Here is a 19,783-nt window from a genome sequence, read left to right as displayed (position 1 = left end):
AACGGTTCAATCCTTGGCATCCTTTTTACTTCAGATGCTTTCCTTAGGCAATCTCGGTCTCTCCTCATGGTTTCCACAGTGTATTTGCTGATTACCCTCAGTTTTTCATTTTTAACACAGACCTCTCAAATAAGCTCTAGACTATCTCTTGTAGATATTCAATGAAATGTACCATACAGGCCCTTTGAATTGCCATCACCCAAACTGAACTTAACTCATTCCCTTTAAACACCTTTCTCTTTCTGTTTTTCCCATCTCAATGGTATATCCTAGATACCACTGTCTGTTTTACCTTTCACATCCAGGAAGTGGGTCACCAATGCCTTTTAATTCTACCTTATGAATCTTTCTGCACTATATCCAACCATCTTCTTTACATTATTCCAGTAGCTTCTTCAAGGAGTTTCTTAGCATTTTGCATCAGAATTGATTTTCTATAACACAAATCTAATAATGTCATTTTCCCTGTGCCTTGTGGATACTTTCGTCAGCACTTATTTCACTGTACTTGATTACTTAAATAACTGTTAGACTTTGAACAAATGGAAGGAAGGAACCATGCTTTGCTCATCTTAAATTTCCATCATCTAGTAATAGTACCTAAATACCTCAAACAAGGCATTAAAGATTTCTCATTACATCTGTGGATTACAAAATTTGCAGGAAAATACCAAAACTTCAAATATACAAATTGCTTAAATAATTAGCTAAACCAAAAAGAAAATGCCTACTAGGAAAAGTATTGAATCTAAATAAAAATTAGTAAGTAAATACAATAACAAAAACATAGGGCAGATCCCTTAGTAACACATATGAGAAGATGTATAAATTTTAGTTTATTTCATTAGTAACTTAATGCTCAAAAAAGCTAATGCACCTTTAAGCTGCCTTAAAGTCTCAGTAATAGTTCCAATCTATGCCAAGTGGTATGGGTACCATATTTTAAGAGAATAAATGACAAACTGAAGGCCCTGCTGGAAAGAGCAACCAGGACAGTGTGCGGCCCTGAGGTCACAGTTGTTAGAAAAAGTTGAAGTAAATACTGATATTTAATCTGCAGAAAAGAAAACTTAATGGGGACATAAGAGTTCCTAATTTGAAGAAGAGTTCATGGTAGAGGAATAAGATAAGTTGAATAACACAAGGTAACATCAGAAACATTGGCTCTATGTACAGGGAAACAGAGGTCAGCTCAGAATTAGAGCTGTCCCCAAATGGGACACCATTGTGTTTTTGCAAATTCTCCCACCCTAAGATTTCAAGCAGAGGCTAAACGACCACATCATGGACATTTTTAGTACAGGGGATTTCTGCACAGAATAGGAGACTGATTTGAATGTTGACCTGTAGAATGCAGACTTAGACTGGTTCGCTTATGGCACCTAACTCCAAGATAAATCATGGGCAGGTCATTTATACAGACAGTTTTGGGTACCCAAACAAATCATCCAGACATCTCCCTTCCTGATCACCACGTGACTGCCATTTTCCACCTAGGAAATAATTCTTCTAAGGTAACCGTTGGTGGTAGCTGATAACAGTACTGATAACAGTACTTAACTGCATAAAGTATCATGCATTTAAGAATGTTTACTATGCAGTTTTTAACGCAATAAAAACACTAAACTTAAGTGTAAATACAGGTAGTTATCCATGAACTATATAAAAATGCCCCATACAATAAGAATGTGAACTTCCTGTTCCTTTATCACTTCACTGACATGGACATCTTTATTTTTTAAATTACATAGACTCTGGTCCCTACTTCTTGACACCCCCTCCCCCCCCAAAACCAGGGCCCATTTACATAGGTGTGATGGAAGAAGAAAGAAGTAAAATTGCGAAGAATAAGAAAATCTGGTTCTAGTGACCTGGTCTTAATAACCCAAATTATAAAAACACAAAAATTATCCCACAGAAACAAATATGGTCTATGTTTCTCTAATGCTATCTTAAGCACACAGTGGGTTCAACAGACTTTTTTGGGATGGCTCAGAACCTAATTACTACATACAAAGTTGTTTCTATGGAGATGCTTTTAAAACAATCAACAATGAACTCAAAACATGTCAGGACTATCTTTATGAAGATCTTAATGTTTTACCAATGTCATTTTCAAAATTAAAAAAAGTAACATCTGGAATACACTGAAGAAAAAAGTAACATCTGAAATCCACTAGAAGAAAAATCCCTTGAGCTGAGCATTGAAAACAAACTGTGCAAATCCCTGAATGGCAGAAGCTGCAGTACTAACCGCTAACAAAATCTCGTTTAGGCATGGGTAAGCCAACAACACTTTATTAGTCACCAGAAGGAAGGGATCATTTCACAAGTAAGGTATTGGATTATTTCTTGTTACACATAGTTGTCTCAAACGTTACTCACAGCTGAAGAGTAGAGTTCAAACTCTTGCTCAGGAAGGAAAGAATGCCAGCCATCTTCTATCACTTCGAACATGGGCCGGTAAAAGAAAGGGTACATCAGAGTGATAGAGTCCAGGGTAGACAATGCCTAGGGCATAAAAAAGGAAACAAAAGAAAGATAAAGGAACATACTGCAATTTGAAACACTTTCTAACTGCCAAATTGGTATTAAACAAATACGGTCTAATAATGATGCACACCCAATATATTTTTCTCACATTGTATTTACCACTAGATACAATTATAGCTTACTGAAGCTAATTTCCACGCTTTTAGCATCTAACAAGGTACCTGGCACATAGCATACACTCAGTTAACACTTGCTGAATGAACAAAAGGACAAAAAAAAGTGTGCACGCCTATTCTAGAAGAAAAATTAACTCCTTTGACACCACTTTACAAAGCCTAATATAAAGGTCCAAATATTTCTGGGAATCAGAAAACAAACGGGTTTTGGTTAGAAAGCAACTGAGCCACCCAGGCACCCACAACCACAATTTTAAATGCAAGTAGCAGGCACTTTGGCAGGTACTAAGCATTCATATTCTGACTTGTGATCACATACTATGTCACCAGAGACAGGACTTTTCCTTTAAACACATTAATACTGAAAGAACTGAAAACATTTCAATTCCAAAAGACAGTGGAAACTACATAGAAGCTTCATCAGACTTCCTGCTACATTTTAGAAAACTGAGCAATTGCCAGTTATTCTTCCAACAGGATTCTATTTGTGGCAGCAGATTATATTAGGGTATATGGATTCTTGATTAGAAAGAATAGCTCAACTGTTTTATATAAGAAATTCACTTATTACTCCCAAGTCATGTCAAGATGTATACAGGAGGTGGGGAAGGAATTGGATACCAGGAAAAGGCAAGAGACCAGGTTCACGATGTATATTTACTATATTGTAAAACAATCAATAGAACAGTCACTTCCTGAGGTTAGGGTTTCTATATATTCAGTTTCTTTTTTTTTTTTTTTTTTAAAGATTTTATTTATTTATTTGACAGAGAGAGACACAGCGAAAGAGGGAACACAAGCAGGGGGAGTGGGAGAGGGAGAAGCAGGCTTCCTGCTGAGCAGGGAGCCTGATGCGGGGCTCAATCCCAGGACCCTGGGATCATGACCTGAGCCGAAGGCAGACGCTTAACGACTGAGCCACCCAGGCGCCCCTATATATTTAGTTTCTAAAGTACTTTAGGTACTATATACAGCCAATTAAACAACTGATTAGTGTCAGATGTTAATGAAGCTAAATAAATGCAACCAGAAAGTGGGTAACAGGCTTTGCCCTATATTTCCTTTACCGTTATCCTTTACCGTATGCAACTTCACTAACACCCACCAACCAGCTATCTCGTAAGTTATAAAAGGGATAAGAAGAAACATGTAGACTGGTCAGTGAAAATCCAAACCCACAACTGAAAAAAAAAAAAAACCAAAAACATGCTCAAATGAAATGGGTCAGTAGCATTCCACTGCCCAAACAGCAGGACAGTGTTTCAATTTAACAGCCTAGAAACCACAGTGCGTTTCTTACCCATGTTAACAAATTTGGCCAAATCAACGTTACTACATCACTTCCAAATGACAAGATATGTAGTTCAGCTCATCTTCTCATTTCCTCTAAGTAAAACTTAGCAAAGGCAGAAAGTAAACCAGTTCCATGCCATTTTTCTCAGCACAACAGTTGTTTTATTTCTCTATTCTTGTTTAAAAACCAAACAAGATCCTAATGACAGATTTTTAAACCTTTCTGCCTCCTTTTAATAGTTAAGTCAATAGCATTTGTTTTGGATACAAAGACCAGATTAGTCAAAGACCAAAGGAAAAAAAAAATCAATGTATCTATAATTATCTAGAAAATACTATAAACATAAAGTTAATTGCTATAATTTAGTGGCAATGATTTAAAACAACACAATTTAAAATTTGAGTGTAAACCAAAATAGTTGGTTTGAATGGGGAAGAAAATGGTGTGAGCTCCTCCATTTAAATATTAAATTATCCAAGTAAAATGTCTATTATTTGGAATCTAAGCAGATACTCAATATTGTTGATACAAATATAAAACAAACACACCCTGTCTTAAGCAAACCTGATGTATGGAAAATTCAGACTTACTAAAGACAAACAAAAGACTATAATTATTGGTGATAATTGCTTACTTTTATAAAAGAAATAACTTTTTAGAAAAGCCTTACCATATATACAATGGACTATTATTGAGTCTTAAGAGAGAAGGAAATCCTGTCAAATGCTACAACAAGTGAGGCTGGAGGAATAAGTAACACTAAAAACCGTTATAAGTCAATAAAATCCTATTACATTCCTGTAACAATGCATCAGGGTGAGGCTTTTCCTGTCAATTTTCAATATGTGAGTCACAGAACATGACCAACTATCTACTAAAAAAACATATGAGCTATACTGAGTCAAAATATAAGGTTCTTCCTTATTACTATTTATTTTCATCAGATTTTGCTTCTGAAATATTTACCTCAATGGAACTGGCTATATTCAAACATTCTTCCATTCCAGGAATATCCAACTGAATTATTCGAAAATCTTTACATTTTATGATGATGGTACCCAGTGGTCCTACAAACCTGTAAAAAATTACAAATTATGCTTAGAACATATATATTTCTATCTTTAAACATATGATTATTTCCAAATAATAATAAAAATAGATAAATCTTTTTTTTCAATAAAAATAGAATGTAATTGTAATTACCATCTATATTCAACTTTCTTCTCCCCAATTAGTCTAATTAAGGAAGAGTCAAGACTGTGTTATTAAAATGTGAGCCATAAATTACATTAAATACATATACTTAAAAATTTTCAAATTCATAAAGTAATTCGTACTAGGCCAACTCTTTTAATGAAGATTATTTGGGGCCTTACTTCATAGAGAAAAAAAAATCTGTAATTAATGTGTTAAGTGTTCATATAGCATAGGAAAATACTTCATTTCAGATTTTACTTACTTCTAAGCTTGTAGTAGTTGATTTTAAATATAAATATCTCTTTTTCAGTCTTTAAAAACTATGAACTTACAATATCTATTCTAAATCAATGCCATATCTACTCATAAAAAAGTTTTGTATTGGTAAATTTTGTACAAATGTAATTTTACCTTAATTGGAATTTTTGTCTTCCTTTTATTACTGTTGTTTTGTCTATACTTGCTGACAGCTCTGAGTTTTCTTTTGCTTTGCCACTGGTTGGCTCCTTTCTTTTCCATTAATACTTCTGAGTATTCCCTAAACTAGGAATTCTTAGATTGACCAAATGCTATTCATTTTACTTACATTTTGCCCAGTTTAGAAAGACAACTCCTACAGCTACTCTTCCTGAGCTCCATCTCAAATTGAGTTAAGCATCCCTATGCCTCACATCACTGCATTGTTAATTTGGACAGGCAAACATTATCAGCATGGGTCAAATCCTACTAAAGATAATTCTACCAGACATCCACAACCTATCAACACATTGGAATGTCTCTTATAAAATTTATTCGGAAAACTCACACTCTTGGCACTTCTACTTCTGGCAAAGGTAGAACAACAGGGACCATATTTACCCTCCCACCTGAAACAACCAAAATTAACTGGACAAAATATAAAAAAGAACTGTTTTCAAGACACTGGACATCAAGCAACAAAGAACAGAGATCTCTGGGAGATGGGAAACAGGTGAATCTTACAATTACCCCAGTTTATGGTTTTGAGAATTTCTAGGCTACAGGAGGGGGAACCTGGAGGGGGGCTTATAGTCTGAGGAGAGCATCTATATTAAAAAAGAAAGTTTCATATTAGTGACTTCAGATTCCACTATGCTGAAAAAAGAAGAGCAAGTCAAATTCAAAGCAGAAGAAATTAAAGATCAGAACCAAAATCAATGAAATAGAAAAAAGGAAATTATAGGGAATAATAAAAGCAATGATGATTGCTTGAAAACAATAAAAGCAATAAAGCACTAGCCGAAGTGATCAGGAAAAAAGAAAGTCAGTCTCAATTTACCAATATCAGAAATGAGGGAAATGAGAATCACTACAGATTGTATGGCATTAAAAAAATAAGGAGGGGCGCCTGGGTGGCTCAGTCGTTAAGCGTCTGCCTTCGGCTCAGGTCATGATCCCGGGGTCCTGGGATCGAGCCCCGCATCGGACTCCCTGCTCGGCGGGAAGGCTGCTCCTCCCTCTCCCACTCCCCCTGCTTGTGTTCCCTCTCTCACTGTGTCTCTCTGTCAAATAAATAAATAAAATCTTAAAAAAAAAAAAAAGGAAATACTACGAATAACTTTATGCCAAAAAATTCCACAGGATAAATTGATATGGACTAATTCCTCAGAAGACACAAACTCAAGAAGAACATAATTAGTTCTATAGCTATTAAATAAACTGAAATTTTCATGAAAATCTTCCCCACCAAAAAACCCTCCAGGCCTAGGTGACTTTACTGATGAATTCCATTAAACATTTAAGGAAAATATACTATCAATTCAAGACAAACCCTTCCAGAAAGCTGAAGAAGAGGCATTTATCAACTCATTCCATGGGGCCAGCATCACCCTAATACAAAAACCAAAGACATGATAAGAAAACTATAGACCAATATCCCTCATGAACCCAGGTGCAAAATTTCTAAACAAAATATCAGCAAATTAAATCCAACAATTTATAAAAAGGATAATATATCATGAACAGTTGGGGTTTATCATTTGAAAATCAAAGCAATTCATCATATTGCCAAACTGAAAAAGTAAAACCATATATATGATCATCGCGATACAGAAAAAACATTTGGCAAAATTCAACATCTATTCCTGATCTTAAAAAACAAAAACAAAGAAAACCCCACTCTCAGCAAACCAGGAACAGAAGGAAACATCTTCAACCTGATAACAGCATTTACCAAAAGAAAGCAAAACCAAAACCAACAAAACACACCTACCACTAATCGCAGACTAAATACTTTTTCACTAATATTAGGAATAACAGAGATGTCTGCTTTCACCCCTTCTATTCATCACTGTACTGACAGTTAATAGCCAGTGCAATGAGTCAAGAATAAATGGCATCCAGACTGGAAAAGAAGAAATAAAACTGTCTCTAGTGGCAGATGACATGATTGCCTATTTAGAAAAGCTAATGAAAAATACAAAAAAACTATTAGAATTAAAAAGTGAGGTTAGTAAGGCTGATGGATATAAATTCAATACACAAAAATCAATAGTAGTCTATATACTATTGCAACAATTGTTTAAAATACTCAGGACTTGGTTTTTATTCAGGATGGTAAGGCTGATAGATCAGGAGATGACTGTCATTGAAAAGACAGTTTGTGACTCACTGTTCTCAAAGGGGGGGGGCACACTATGTCATGCAGGGCCACATGGGGAAGGATCAGGTCAGTCAGGAGGCAGATAGTGCAAGAGGAAAGCAAGGGCCAGAATTTTTACTGTGACGTTTCATAGAAAGGAATGGGAAAGGCAGGGTAGGTGAGCTGAGCAAGTTTAGGATTAGATTGTTTGAATAATTTTGTCAGGCTCTGGGTTATACAGGTGATCCCTAGTTGTCTGTACCTAGCCCTGGAATAATTTAGGAGAGGAGAAGAGTAGTCCTGACTGCAGAAGCCTGAGGAGAGGAAGCAGATAAGCGTATGGACTTAAGATCGGCTGATGTGCATATCAAAGGTGTGCTTGCAGGCAAGTTTCCCCGCTATTTCTAGTAAATAGCTAACCCTGAGAGGGGGCAGTCCCTCTCCAGGTCTGCAAGGCCTGAAGACATCAATGTATCAAAAATATAGAACGTAAAAAACATGACTAATACAAAAGTAATTAGGAATTGAAATTTTAAAAATACCATTTGAAAAGAGCATCCAAAAATGTGTAATAAATGGGGGAAACCTGCAAAAGATGTCTCAGATCTATAAGTGAAAACTATAACACATTGTTGAAAGAAACTAAAGACCTAAATAAAATGAATGGAGAGATATACTTTGTTCATGGGACAGAAGATTTAATATTAAGGTATCAGATGTCAACTCTCACCAAATTCATTTATTAACAGATTCAACACAATTCCAATCAAAATCACACAGGCTTTTTTTTTTTTTTAGAAATTAACAAGCTGATTCTAAAATTCATATGGAAATGCAAATGACCTTAAGTAGACAGAACTTTTTTTTTTTTTTAAAGATTTTATTTATTTATTTGACAGAGAGAGACACAGCGAGAGAGGGAACACAAGCAGGGGGAGTGGGAGAGGGAGAAGCAGGCTTCCCGCCGAGCAGACAGCCCGATGTGGGGCTCGATCCCAGGACCCTGGGATCATGACCTGAGCCGAAGGCAGTCGCTTAACCGACTGAGCCACCCAGGCGCCCCAACAGAACAACTTTTAATAAGAACAAACCTGCATAGCTAACACTACATAATTTCAACTTAATATGAAGCTACTGTAGGGGTACCTGGTGGCTCAGTTAGTTAAGCACCTGACTCTTAATTTCAGCTTAGGTCATGATCTCAGGTTTGTGAAATCGAACCCCAAATCAGGCTCTGTGCTCAGCAGGGAGTCTGCTTCTCTCCCTCTCCCTCTCCCTGCCCCCCCCCCACCACCCTGCACTCACATGCTCTCTCTCTTTCTCTAAAATAAATAAACAAATCTTTTTTAAAAAGCTACTGTAATTAAGACTGTGGTAATGTAACAGCACCAAGATAAACAGATCACTGGGACAGAAAAGAGAGTCTAGAAATAGTTCTACTTATATATGGACAAAGGTGCAAAGACAATTCATTGAAGAAGGGGCACAACAATCAGATATCCATATACAATATACACACATATATGTATACCATAAACCATATATAAAAAGTAACTCAAAATGGATCATACACCTGAAGATAAAATCTAGAGCTATAAAACCCCCGGAAGAAAACATGAGTAAAAATCCTTGTGACCTTGGGTTAGGCAGAGCTTTCTGAGATAAGACACCACAACCTCAATCTATAAAAGAACTGATAAACTGGGCTTCTTCAAAATTTAAATCATTTGCTCTTTGAAAGATACTGTTAAAGAGAATGAAAAGACAAACCACAGACTGAGAGAAAATATTTGCAAATCTTATTTAATAAAAGACTTGTATCTAGAATATATTTTTTTTAAAAAACGCTCAAAACTCAATAAAGGAAAGGATCTTGGAAGATGGTGGAGTAGGAAGCACCAGGAATCTTTCTCCCCACCTAGACAACAATTTCACTGGCATGATCTGTTTGATGTGATAATTTTGTAACTCTAGAGTCTATTAAGGCTTGTAACTTCCAGGGGGAAGACCTGAATGATAAATTTTGGATAAATTCAGCTCTTAGCAAAATAGCAGCTACATATCCTAGCCATGTGACGGGCAGCTATGCACATGTTCCTGGAGCAGCTTATGCACAGCCCAAGTTGGGCAAAGACACTGTCCTCCAAGTATCAGAAAAAAGATCCTGTCTTCCAAATATCAGGGATCTGTGCTCTGATCACTGACTGCTGCTTCTGATCACAGAAGTGTGAAGGCCAGCAGCCATTGTTGTTGCACCTCTCCCCATTGTTGCAAGCCCCTCCCCCACAAGTGATATCCAGGGAATTGAAAGGCCAGTCCCCTTACCCCTCCCTATCCTCATTTCATTTTTCACTTTTCTCCTTTCAGGAGACAGACATTAGAGACTAGGACATTCAAAACAATTACATATATGAGGAAAATTAGGACTGCAAATGCCCAGGGAAAAGCTCAGAAAAGAGCTATTATATGACCTTAAATTTACACTTCAGGCTGATCCCCGGCATACAGAAAACTTACAACAATAACAACAATAATAATTATTATAATAAGCAAATAACAATTATTAAAAAAAAACACACACCAAAAAACTAAAACAGCAAACCCTGGGGAAGGGGAAGCATCTGATTTCCAGAATCAGTCACCACATTATTAGATCAAATGTCCAGTGTTCAACAACAACAAATCACAAGGCATACAAACAAACAGGAAAGTATGGGCCATTCAAAGGAAAAAAATACATCAACAGAAACTTTCCCTGAAAAAGACCTGATGGCAGATATACTCAACAATGATTTTAAAACAATGGTCTTAAAGATGCTCAAAGAACTAAAGGAAGATGTGGAGAAAGTCAAGAATGTGATGTGTGAACACAATGGAAATATCAATAAAGAGAGAAAACCTCAAAGAAACAAACAAACAAAAAATGCTGGGCCTGAAAAGTGCAATAACTGAAATGAAAAATTCACTAGAGGGATTCAAAGGCAGATGTGAGCAGGCAGAAGAAAAATCAGTGAACTTGAAGATAAAATGGAAATTATTGGGTCTGAGGAACAGAAAGAGAAAAGATTGAAAAAAAGTGAATAGAACCTAAGGACCTATAGGATACCAACAGGAGAACCAACATACACATTGCAAGAGTCCCAGAAAGAGAAGAAAAAGGGACAGAGAGAATATGTGAAGAAATAATGGTGGAAAAATTCCCCAATTTGATGAAAGACATGAATATAAACATCCAAGAAGCTCAACAAACTCCAGGTAAGATAAACTCAGAGAACCACACCAAAACACATTTTAATCAACCTTTCAAAAGACAAAGAGAAAATCTTGAAAGCAGCAAGAGGGAAGCGAATTGTCACATACAACAAGGAAACCACAATAAAATGATGAACAGATTTCACATCAGAATCTTTGGAGGCCAGAAAACAGTGAGCTGATATATTCAAAGTGCTAAAAGAAAAAGCTGTCAACTAAGAATCCTATATCCAGCAAAAGTGTCCTTCAAAAGTAAGGGAAAAATTAAGACATTCCTAGATAAACAAAAGTTGAGGGACTTATGACCACTAAAGCTGCCCTACAAGAAATGCTCAAGGGAGTTCTACAAGGTTAAATGAAAAGACACTAGGCAGTAATTTGAAGCTATGTTAAGAAATAAAGATCTCAATAAAGGTAAATACATGGGTGGTTATAAAAGCTAATATTATTGTAACAATGGTTTGTAACTGTACTTTTTGTTTTCTACATGATTTAACAAATATATTCAAAGAAAGAATATTATTAGTATTAAAGCTATTATTACTGTAACTTTTGTTTATAACTCCAAATTTTGTTTACTACATAATTTAAGAGACTAATGCATTTACAAGAATTATTAGTTTATGTTTGGGGGCATACAATGTATTAAGATATAATTCTGTGACATTGACAATGAAAAGCAGTAGGGACAGAGCTATAAAGGAGCAAACTTTTTGTATGTTATTGAAGTTAAACTGGTATAAATTCAAATTAGAGTGTTATAACTTTAGGATGTTAAGTGTAATCTCCATGGTAATCACAAAGAAAATAGATATAGGATATACATAAAGGTAAATGAGAAAGGAATTTAAACATTTCACTACAAAAAATCAACTACATACAAAACAGAACATTAAGGGACAAAAAAGCTATAAGGCATAGAGAAAACAAACAGCACAGTAACAGAAGTCCCTCCTTAACAATAATTACTTTAAACGCAAATGGATTAAAAAAACCGTCCAATCAAAAGACAGAGATTGGCAGAATGAATAAAAACACATGATCCAACTATATGCTGTCTTACAAGAGACTCAAGATCCAAAGACACAAATGAGTTAAAAGTGAAAAGATAGGAAAAAAAAAAATTCCATGCAAACAGTAACCAAAAGACAGCAGGTGAGGTTATACTAATATCAAAGTAGACTTTAAATCAAAAATGGTTACAAGAGACAAGGAAAGACATTATATACTAATAAAAGATTCAATACAGCAAGCAGATATAACAATTATAGATAATTACACACTTAACTACAGGCAATCAAAATATATGAAGCAAAAACTGACAGAACTGAAAGAAAAAATAGTTCTACAATAATAGTTGGAGACTTTAATACCCCATTCATGATAATGGCTAGAACAATCAGACTGAAGATAATTAAGCAAGCACTTAACACAATAAACTAACTAGATATAACAGACATATACACACTAGCTACCCAACAACAGAGTACACATTCTGCTCAAGTGCTCCAGGACAGACTGTATGTTAGGCCACAAATCAAAGTCTCAGTAGATTTAAAAAGATAGCTATCTTACGAAGTATCTTCCCTGAACACAATGGGATGAAGTTAGAAATCTACAACAAAAGGAAAACTGAAAAATTCACAAAATTATGGAAATTAACAATGCACTTTTAAACAACCAAGTGATCAAAGAAAAAATCACATGGTAAATTAGAAAACTGAGACAAATGGAAACAAACACATTACAAAACCTATGGGACAGAGGGAAAGCTATACATATATGAAACCAATTGATATATGATGGATCAGTCAAGAATGGGTTACTAGATAATGGTATTAGGAAAACTGGCTTGCTACCTGGAGAAAAACACCTGAAACAAAGGTAGAATCCAAATGAATTAAAGACCTAAAAGTGAAGGGTAAAACTATAAAGCTAATATGGAAGAAAATGTAGAATTCATCCTAGTGATCTTGGGATAAGGAAGGACAAACCATAAAGTAAAAAAGGCACAAACAATAAAGTAAAAAACTGATGAATTCTGAATTAAAATTAAGGCCTTCTGTTCAACAAAGACCACCACAGAAAAGTCAACAAATGGGTGAGAGACTAAGAGAAGACATCTAATGTCTAAGTAAAGAATTAAAACCTAGAGAGTATACAAGGAACTGGTGCAAATCAATGCTAGAAAGACAACAAAACCCAATTTTTAAAAGTGAGTCAAGAAACTCATAGAAAGGAAAAAAAATTAATTGAATTGCTAGTAAGTCTATACAGGGATACTTAGACTCATCAGTAATCAGAGAAATACAAATTAAAATAAAGATATTATTCATAGTCATCAGACTAGCAAAACTTAAAAAAATAACAAAGGTTGGTCATAACGTGGTGGAAATAGGGACCGTGGTGGGAAGGCCAAAGGGACTAGTCATTTTGGAGAGTTCTTAGCATTACTTGGTGAAGTGAATTAATTTTATGTTATCTGCTTTCCGCCTCGATCCCACCCTGGACACAATCTCAGAGAAATTCTTGTATAAGATGATAAGTGGACCCAAACAAGTATGTTTTTCAGTTATGTTGTGATAGCAGGGAGTTGGAAGTTATCTAGAGGGTCAGGTAAGTAAAATGTTGTAGACAATTTGGAATTCTATGCTGCAGTCAGAAGCAGTGAAATGGATGTACACACAGCAGTATGAAGAGTACTGAGTTAATGCTGAGAAACAGAAGATCTGCAACATAATCCTACCGGGGGAAATTAAACTCACACATGATAGTGCTATGTATTTTATAGGGATATACATATATCCACGGACAAATAGCAACACTTAACATACTTGCCTGCAGGGATTGAGGATAAGGTGGAAAATAGGGGTGTTGAAGAAGAATAAAATGTAAAAAACCAAGAAAACCTTGCAATGAATCAATCATGAAAATGACCAGTTCTCAACTGAGTAGGATCAACTCAACTTTCTACATCTGGGGTCCATGAAAAGAAAAATGTATAACTGTAAAACTTACGTAAAACCTTGTGTGCTGAAAGATCTAATAAAACTGTATATGCAGTGCACATAACAGCATTCGATGAGCTTGTAAAGCATCACTCAAATAGAAGTTACGACTAGATATGAGAAGGGTTGTCGTCCTCTACGTGATAGAACTGAGAGGTTCAGAGAGGTTAAGTGGCTTGCCCAAGGACACCTGTGCAGGAAGAGGTAGCACTAAAGGAGTCATCCTCAATACTGTGCTTCCTCTCACATCCCATTTACGATTCACTAACAAGGCATGGCAGCTCAGCCTTCAAAATACATCCCAAACCTGACCACTTCTGAGCTCACTTCTACCGTTTCCACTCTTAAGTCACCGTCGCCTTCTCCCTGAACTACTCAACAGTCTCCTAACGGGGCCTGCTATTTCCATCTGGTGCCCCTCGGCAATCCGTCTTCTGCCAGTGGCCAGAACCAGCTTCTAAAAAGTCTATCGGCTCTTATTTCCTTGCTTTCAACTCTCCAAAGGGCTTCCTTTGAAAACCATCACAATGGCAAATAAAGCCCTACACCACCTGCCCCCTGCTTCTCCCTCCGACCAGTTTCTGCTACACCCCTAGCCTCTACCTTGCTCACTGCCCTCCAGCCACACTGGCCTCTTTGTTCTTCCCGGTACATGCCAGGCCAGTTCCTGTCTTTGCATTGGCTGTTCCCTCTGGCTGGAATGCTCTTTCTTCTGATATTCACATTGCTAGCTTCCTCTTTTCCTTCAGATGTCATTCATTCATTTATTTTTAAAGTGTTTATTTATTTGACAGAGAGAGTGAACAAGAGAGAGCACAAGCAGGGGGAGTGGCAGGCAGAGGGAGAAGCAGGCTCCCTGCCGAGCAGGGGCTCTATCCCAGGACTCTGGGATCATGACCTGAGCCGAAGGCAGACACTTAACCGACTCAGCCACCCAGGCGTCCCGGATGTCATTCATTTAAATGTCACTTGTCTTTTCTGAAATTCCTTCAAAGAACACTGCCTCCTGGCATTCTCTATCCTCCCATCTTCCTCTATTTTCCCTCCTGGCACTTATTACCTGACATTGTTATCTACTTATTTTCCTATTTATTTGAACGTCTATCTCCTCCACTACTACACAAGTTCTTCAACCCTCTTAGTCACCACTGTACCTGCAGAGCCCAGACGGTGCCCAGCACACAGAAGACACATGGAAGTATTTCTTGAGAGCAATAATTAAACTCTAATCTGACCACCTAGCTCATGCTCTTTCCATCACATCATGCTGCTTCTGGGAAAAAGATAAATGTATATACAGTTTGTCATTTCTCCCCTAACAGATTAAAAGGTCACATCTTATATATATTTTTTAAGCTCTATCAGGCCTAGCATGTAGTAAATGCTGGGTAAATATGAAATGAAAGCGTGAAAAGCAACCATAAAATAAGAAAAAAAAAAAAGGGAGCTGGTGGTAAGGAGAAACTCTAATTTGTATTCTGTGGCATCACTGATCATTTGGGAGTCAATGCTTCTTATACTCCCTATGTGCCTATCTGCCCAAGTTAGAGGAGTTTTGAAAGAGATAAAAATTAACCAAATATAAGTCCTGGCTTCAAGGATCTAACATATGTGTAAATATCAAAATTCAAATTTTAATACATACTTATTAAAAAGGCATAATTAAAGAGTTATAGGATTTCAAGGTGAGGAGAATTACTTCTAGTTGCGGAAATTAACAGAAGAAACTACAAAAGAGGGGGCAGTTAAAATGGTTATACTACATATTGATAAATGAGTAGTGATTGGATTATAGACTATGAACTCCTGAAAGATAAGAACTATATTTTATTCATCTTGGTGTTCTTCATGCCTCACAAAATGCCGAGAACATAACGATATTAAATAAATCTTTAACAAACTTGGGAGGAACAAGGCATTCCAGGCAGAAGGAAGAGCATCAGTAAGATACAGACATGAGAATGCAGGACATAGTGAGCAAAAATAAAAGAGTGAGGACTGGCTAATAGAAAGGGTTCATGAGGGGCGCCTGGGGGGCTCAGTCAGTTAAGCATCTGCCTTGGGCTCAGGTCATGATCCCAGGATCCTGGGAAGGAGCCCAGCATCAGCCTCCTTGCTCAGCAGGGAGCCTGCCTCTCCCTTTGCCCCCCCACCCCACTTGTGCTCTCTTTCAAATAAATAAATAAAATCTTAAAAAAAAAAAAAAAAGGGTTCATGAAAGGGAATGGCAAGAACTAAGGTGGGAAAAGTAAGTTAGGGCCAGACATGGGAGTACCACAAATGACAGAGTAGAAGGTTTATATTCTGCAGGCCAGGAGAGACCACTGAAAACTTTTACACGGGAGAAGGTGATTCGAGGAGTCTAGTAGGAGTCCTCTGCTTGAAAAAATAAATAAATCTGTCAACAATTCGTCCATACCGTTTTCAATTCTATCACTGGAAATTACCATCTTTTAAGGCATAACCTCTCTAGGAATCTACTTAATATCCGAATTCTCCTGAGAGATAATAAAAAAAGCTGTTGTCATTCATTTATGCTTTAGTGTAAACTGGATAATCAATTCACCTTCTCCTAGCTAAAGTACACAGAGCCATTGGGAAAATTAGAATTTTGACTGCAGACAGAAGTATAACTTTTTGACTCTGAGACACCACCCCATTGGAAAGACAGAGTCTGGGGTGCAAACAAAACAACAAAAAAGAGATTATCTAATTAATACCCTTACTTAAGAGCCAATTCTGTTTTTTTTTTTTTTCCAAAAGCAGAACTTAGTAAGGATAAATAAAAGATATTATAATCTCCCATAGTAGGAAGTATTCAATTGATGACAAGGAAGGTGAGAAATATGATAAACTAACCATTTTTGAAGGAAAGAAAAAAAAGTTTTGTGGAATTTAGACACTACATACTAAGTTCTTTGAGTTTTCCTCAAAAGAGGCAAGTAAAGACTTTACCTAAATCACATTCAACCACTTTATGGAACTGTGGCGAACAGTTAATCCAAGGAATATGATGCTGCAAGAATATTTTTTTAAGAAGGTTAAAAATCCACCCAAATGATGTTATGTACCAAAAGTGATCATCAAGCTGATAATAACAACCATATGATAACCCTGGGAATCCCATTCAGATGTAATGGAAATCAGGCATCTCATTGGGATGGTTTTCTGCTTTCTAAAATTCATATCCTCAATCTAGGCCGGGGAACGCTCATTTTGCTGGCGGGTTAGGCGAGGGGGCGCAAGGAAAACACTGGGACGCGTGGCCGCGGACGTCCACCAGGTTCCCTACGTAAAGCGGGTGGAATAGGCACTCACCGCTTGTCGATGGCGTCGATGTTTGAATGGAGGAGCCATAGCTCCTCCGTGTTGTCCTGCCGGGAGGACAGGATCAGGTGGTGACCAGTCAGACACAAGGTCCCTTCGACGGCGGGATAGAAAGGCCGGTGCAGCACCACATTGTCCACCCGTGGGGTCTTAATCAGCTCCGCAAACTCCATGTTCCCCCGCGGCCGGAGCCACGGGACTGCGGAGGCCCGGAGGTCCGAGACGGTCACGCCGCCGCAGGGCTGGGGAGGAGAATGACCCGGCTCCCGGCCGACCGGAGGGGCGGGGAAGGGGCGGGGAGGCCGGGCCCCGCCCCAGGCTCGGGTGGGCGCGGCGAGGCCTGCGGTCACAATCACTGGCCGCGGGAAGACGAGGGCTGGGGCTGGGCCAGGCCCGGGCGTCCCTCTCGCACTCCCGGTGCCCCCAGGCCCAGGTCTCGGGCGAAGAGAACGCTCCGCGACAGGCCCAGCAGCCGCCGCCGCCACCTGGGGACCCGGCCTCTGCTGGGCAGGCTGAAGGGAGAAAGAGGAGGCCGCTTTGGGGCCAGTTTCCAGCACCGAGCTGCTAGGGACTCCTGGCGGAAGTAGCTGCTGGGAGCCGGAGCCTAGGGTAACTGTGGGCGGAAGCGGTGGAGCTCGAAACTCGGAAGACAGGGAAGTCAGAGCCGGAAGTCAGTCCCCTCCCCAAGAGGGTGCTTCCGGAAACACAGACCTACAAGATTTGTGTTCCTACCAGGAAAAGGCTCTTTACGTTCATGTCCACCGCCGTACCTCCCATTCCTCCAAATATTCCACATCAGAAAAGGCCGGGGAAGATGGAACGACGAGAAGAGGTCCTTGTCTGCCTCCCTGCACTTGAGTAGTAATCCCTCCTCCATGGGCTCTTCATAGCGTGGAGCTGTCGTTAATTGTGATGATTTTCGTCCATTCGCCGTGAGATGACAAGTGTGGGATCGAATGAGTGATTGTGACCGTAGAGAATCCTACAGGTGTAGGGGAGAAACCCAGCGCCGGGCGCTGCTGACTCCCAGAGAGCGCCGCGCCAAGGTTCTGTGACCTTGAGCAAGGAAAAGGAAAAGCATGCAAACACCTATGAGAGGGACCTTGGTAGAAATAACATACAATGCACAGAAGAGGAAAAGATTAATCCTATCCAGTGAGGAAGCTCAAGTGACTTGCTAAAACAGTTAATCTGTAGCAGAGACTGGACTTTAGTCTAAATCTATGAAATCAAGGTACTGGGGCATTGACACCACCACACAGCCTCCCCATTAGATACAGTGCCACCGAACTACTCCCAGATACCTAAATTATGCCGGAAATTTACTTAAATAAGTTCTCTTTGCTTAGTGCCCTCCCCCAAACTATTTTTATTATAAAATAGAGAATTAGAGGGGAAATATGCAAGGGTTTGAGTCCTGGTCTGCTGTCAGTCCATTAACCTTTGAAATCCCCACCATCTAGTACCTAAGGACAGCTAGTAAGCTAAGGTCTCACAGCAATCAAAGACAAAGTTAATCGCCTAAAATCTCACCAGATCAACCACCAACAGTGTCCTTGCGTGTGCCCTTGCCCTTCCTAAAATCTTCCCTTATTAAAACAAAAACACTTTATAAGATTGTTACAGCTGAGAGGCCAGCTTTATTTGTCCACAAAAGAAAAAAGGAACCAACAGAAAAAGGAGAATGAGGGAATTGGTTTATAAAGCTATTTTTTTAAACTGGGATTTTTGTTGTCCTTCCACTTTGTGGCTCATTATAACAATTACCAATTGAGAATTTACTTCCAGAATAAAGAATCAGGGAAAGTTTTGTGGAGAAGGTATCATTTGAAACAATGACCTTGAAGGATGAGTAAGATTTACACCCTGAATGGAATGTAGCCAGTATGTCTTGTCTTAATTTAATGATGTCTACTAGAGGTAGGGGAAAATTCTCCAAAAATTCCGTGACCTTTTCTTTTAGTTTAACTGAAAACAAACAAACAAAAAAGCCTATGAAAAAACCATTGTGTCATTACATTTAAAAATGTTTAATATTCCATAAAGGCATAAACTTTCTGCCCACAAGAGAAAATTGTCAGCATCATGCTGGATTGCTATAAGGAAACACTGGAAACTATTAGAAAATTGCATCTACTCTGGGTTTAAGCTCAAAGCAAAGGAAGCCCCTGAGATCTGCAGAAAACAAATATTCAGTAGCAAAGAATAGAGGGGATGCAGATCATGTGAATTTAGTAAGTACATGAACAGTAGATGGCAGTAGAGCTCGACGGTAATAGGGTAGGCTTCCATTCTATTAATTCAATGAGGCTGTAGTCAAACAAGTTTTTTTTTTCTTAAGATTTTTATTTATTTATTAGAGAGAGAGAATGAGAGAGAGAGAGCATGAGAGCGGGGAGGGTCAGAGGGAGAAGCAGACACCCCCACACCGAGCAGG

At 38.2% G+C, this 19,783-nt stretch overlaps 1 protein-coding gene across 1 annotated transcript in view; it reads right to left on the bottom strand.

Moving 5' to 3' along the window:
• The window catches only part of MTMR9 (myotubularin related protein 9), a 51,020-nt gene extending 33,490 nt beyond the window's left edge, over positions 1–17,530 (bottom strand). Inside the window, exons 1-3 of the mRNA XM_021698804.1 lie at positions 17,338–17,530; positions 4,930–5,038; positions 2,386–2,511 (exon numbers count right to left, since the gene is read on the bottom strand). Of these exons, the coding sequence (XP_021554479.1) occupies positions 2,386–2,511; positions 4,930–5,038; positions 17,338–17,519 (417 nt within the window). The 5' untranslated portion in view covers positions 17,520–17,530. The remainder of the gene's footprint in view (positions 1–2,385; positions 2,512–4,929; positions 5,039–17,337) is intronic.
• Positions 17,531–19,783: the final 2,253 nt, after the last annotated feature.

The sequence above is a fragment of the Neomonachus schauinslandi genome, chromosome 2 (assembly GCF_002201575.2).
Source record: "Neomonachus schauinslandi chromosome 2, ASM220157v2, whole genome shotgun sequence".
Classification (NCBI taxonomy): Eukaryota; Metazoa; Chordata; class Mammalia; order Carnivora; family Phocidae; genus Neomonachus; species Neomonachus schauinslandi.
Note: the sequence above shows the minus strand (reverse complement) of the source record. Positions and strands in the feature narration are given on the sequence as shown.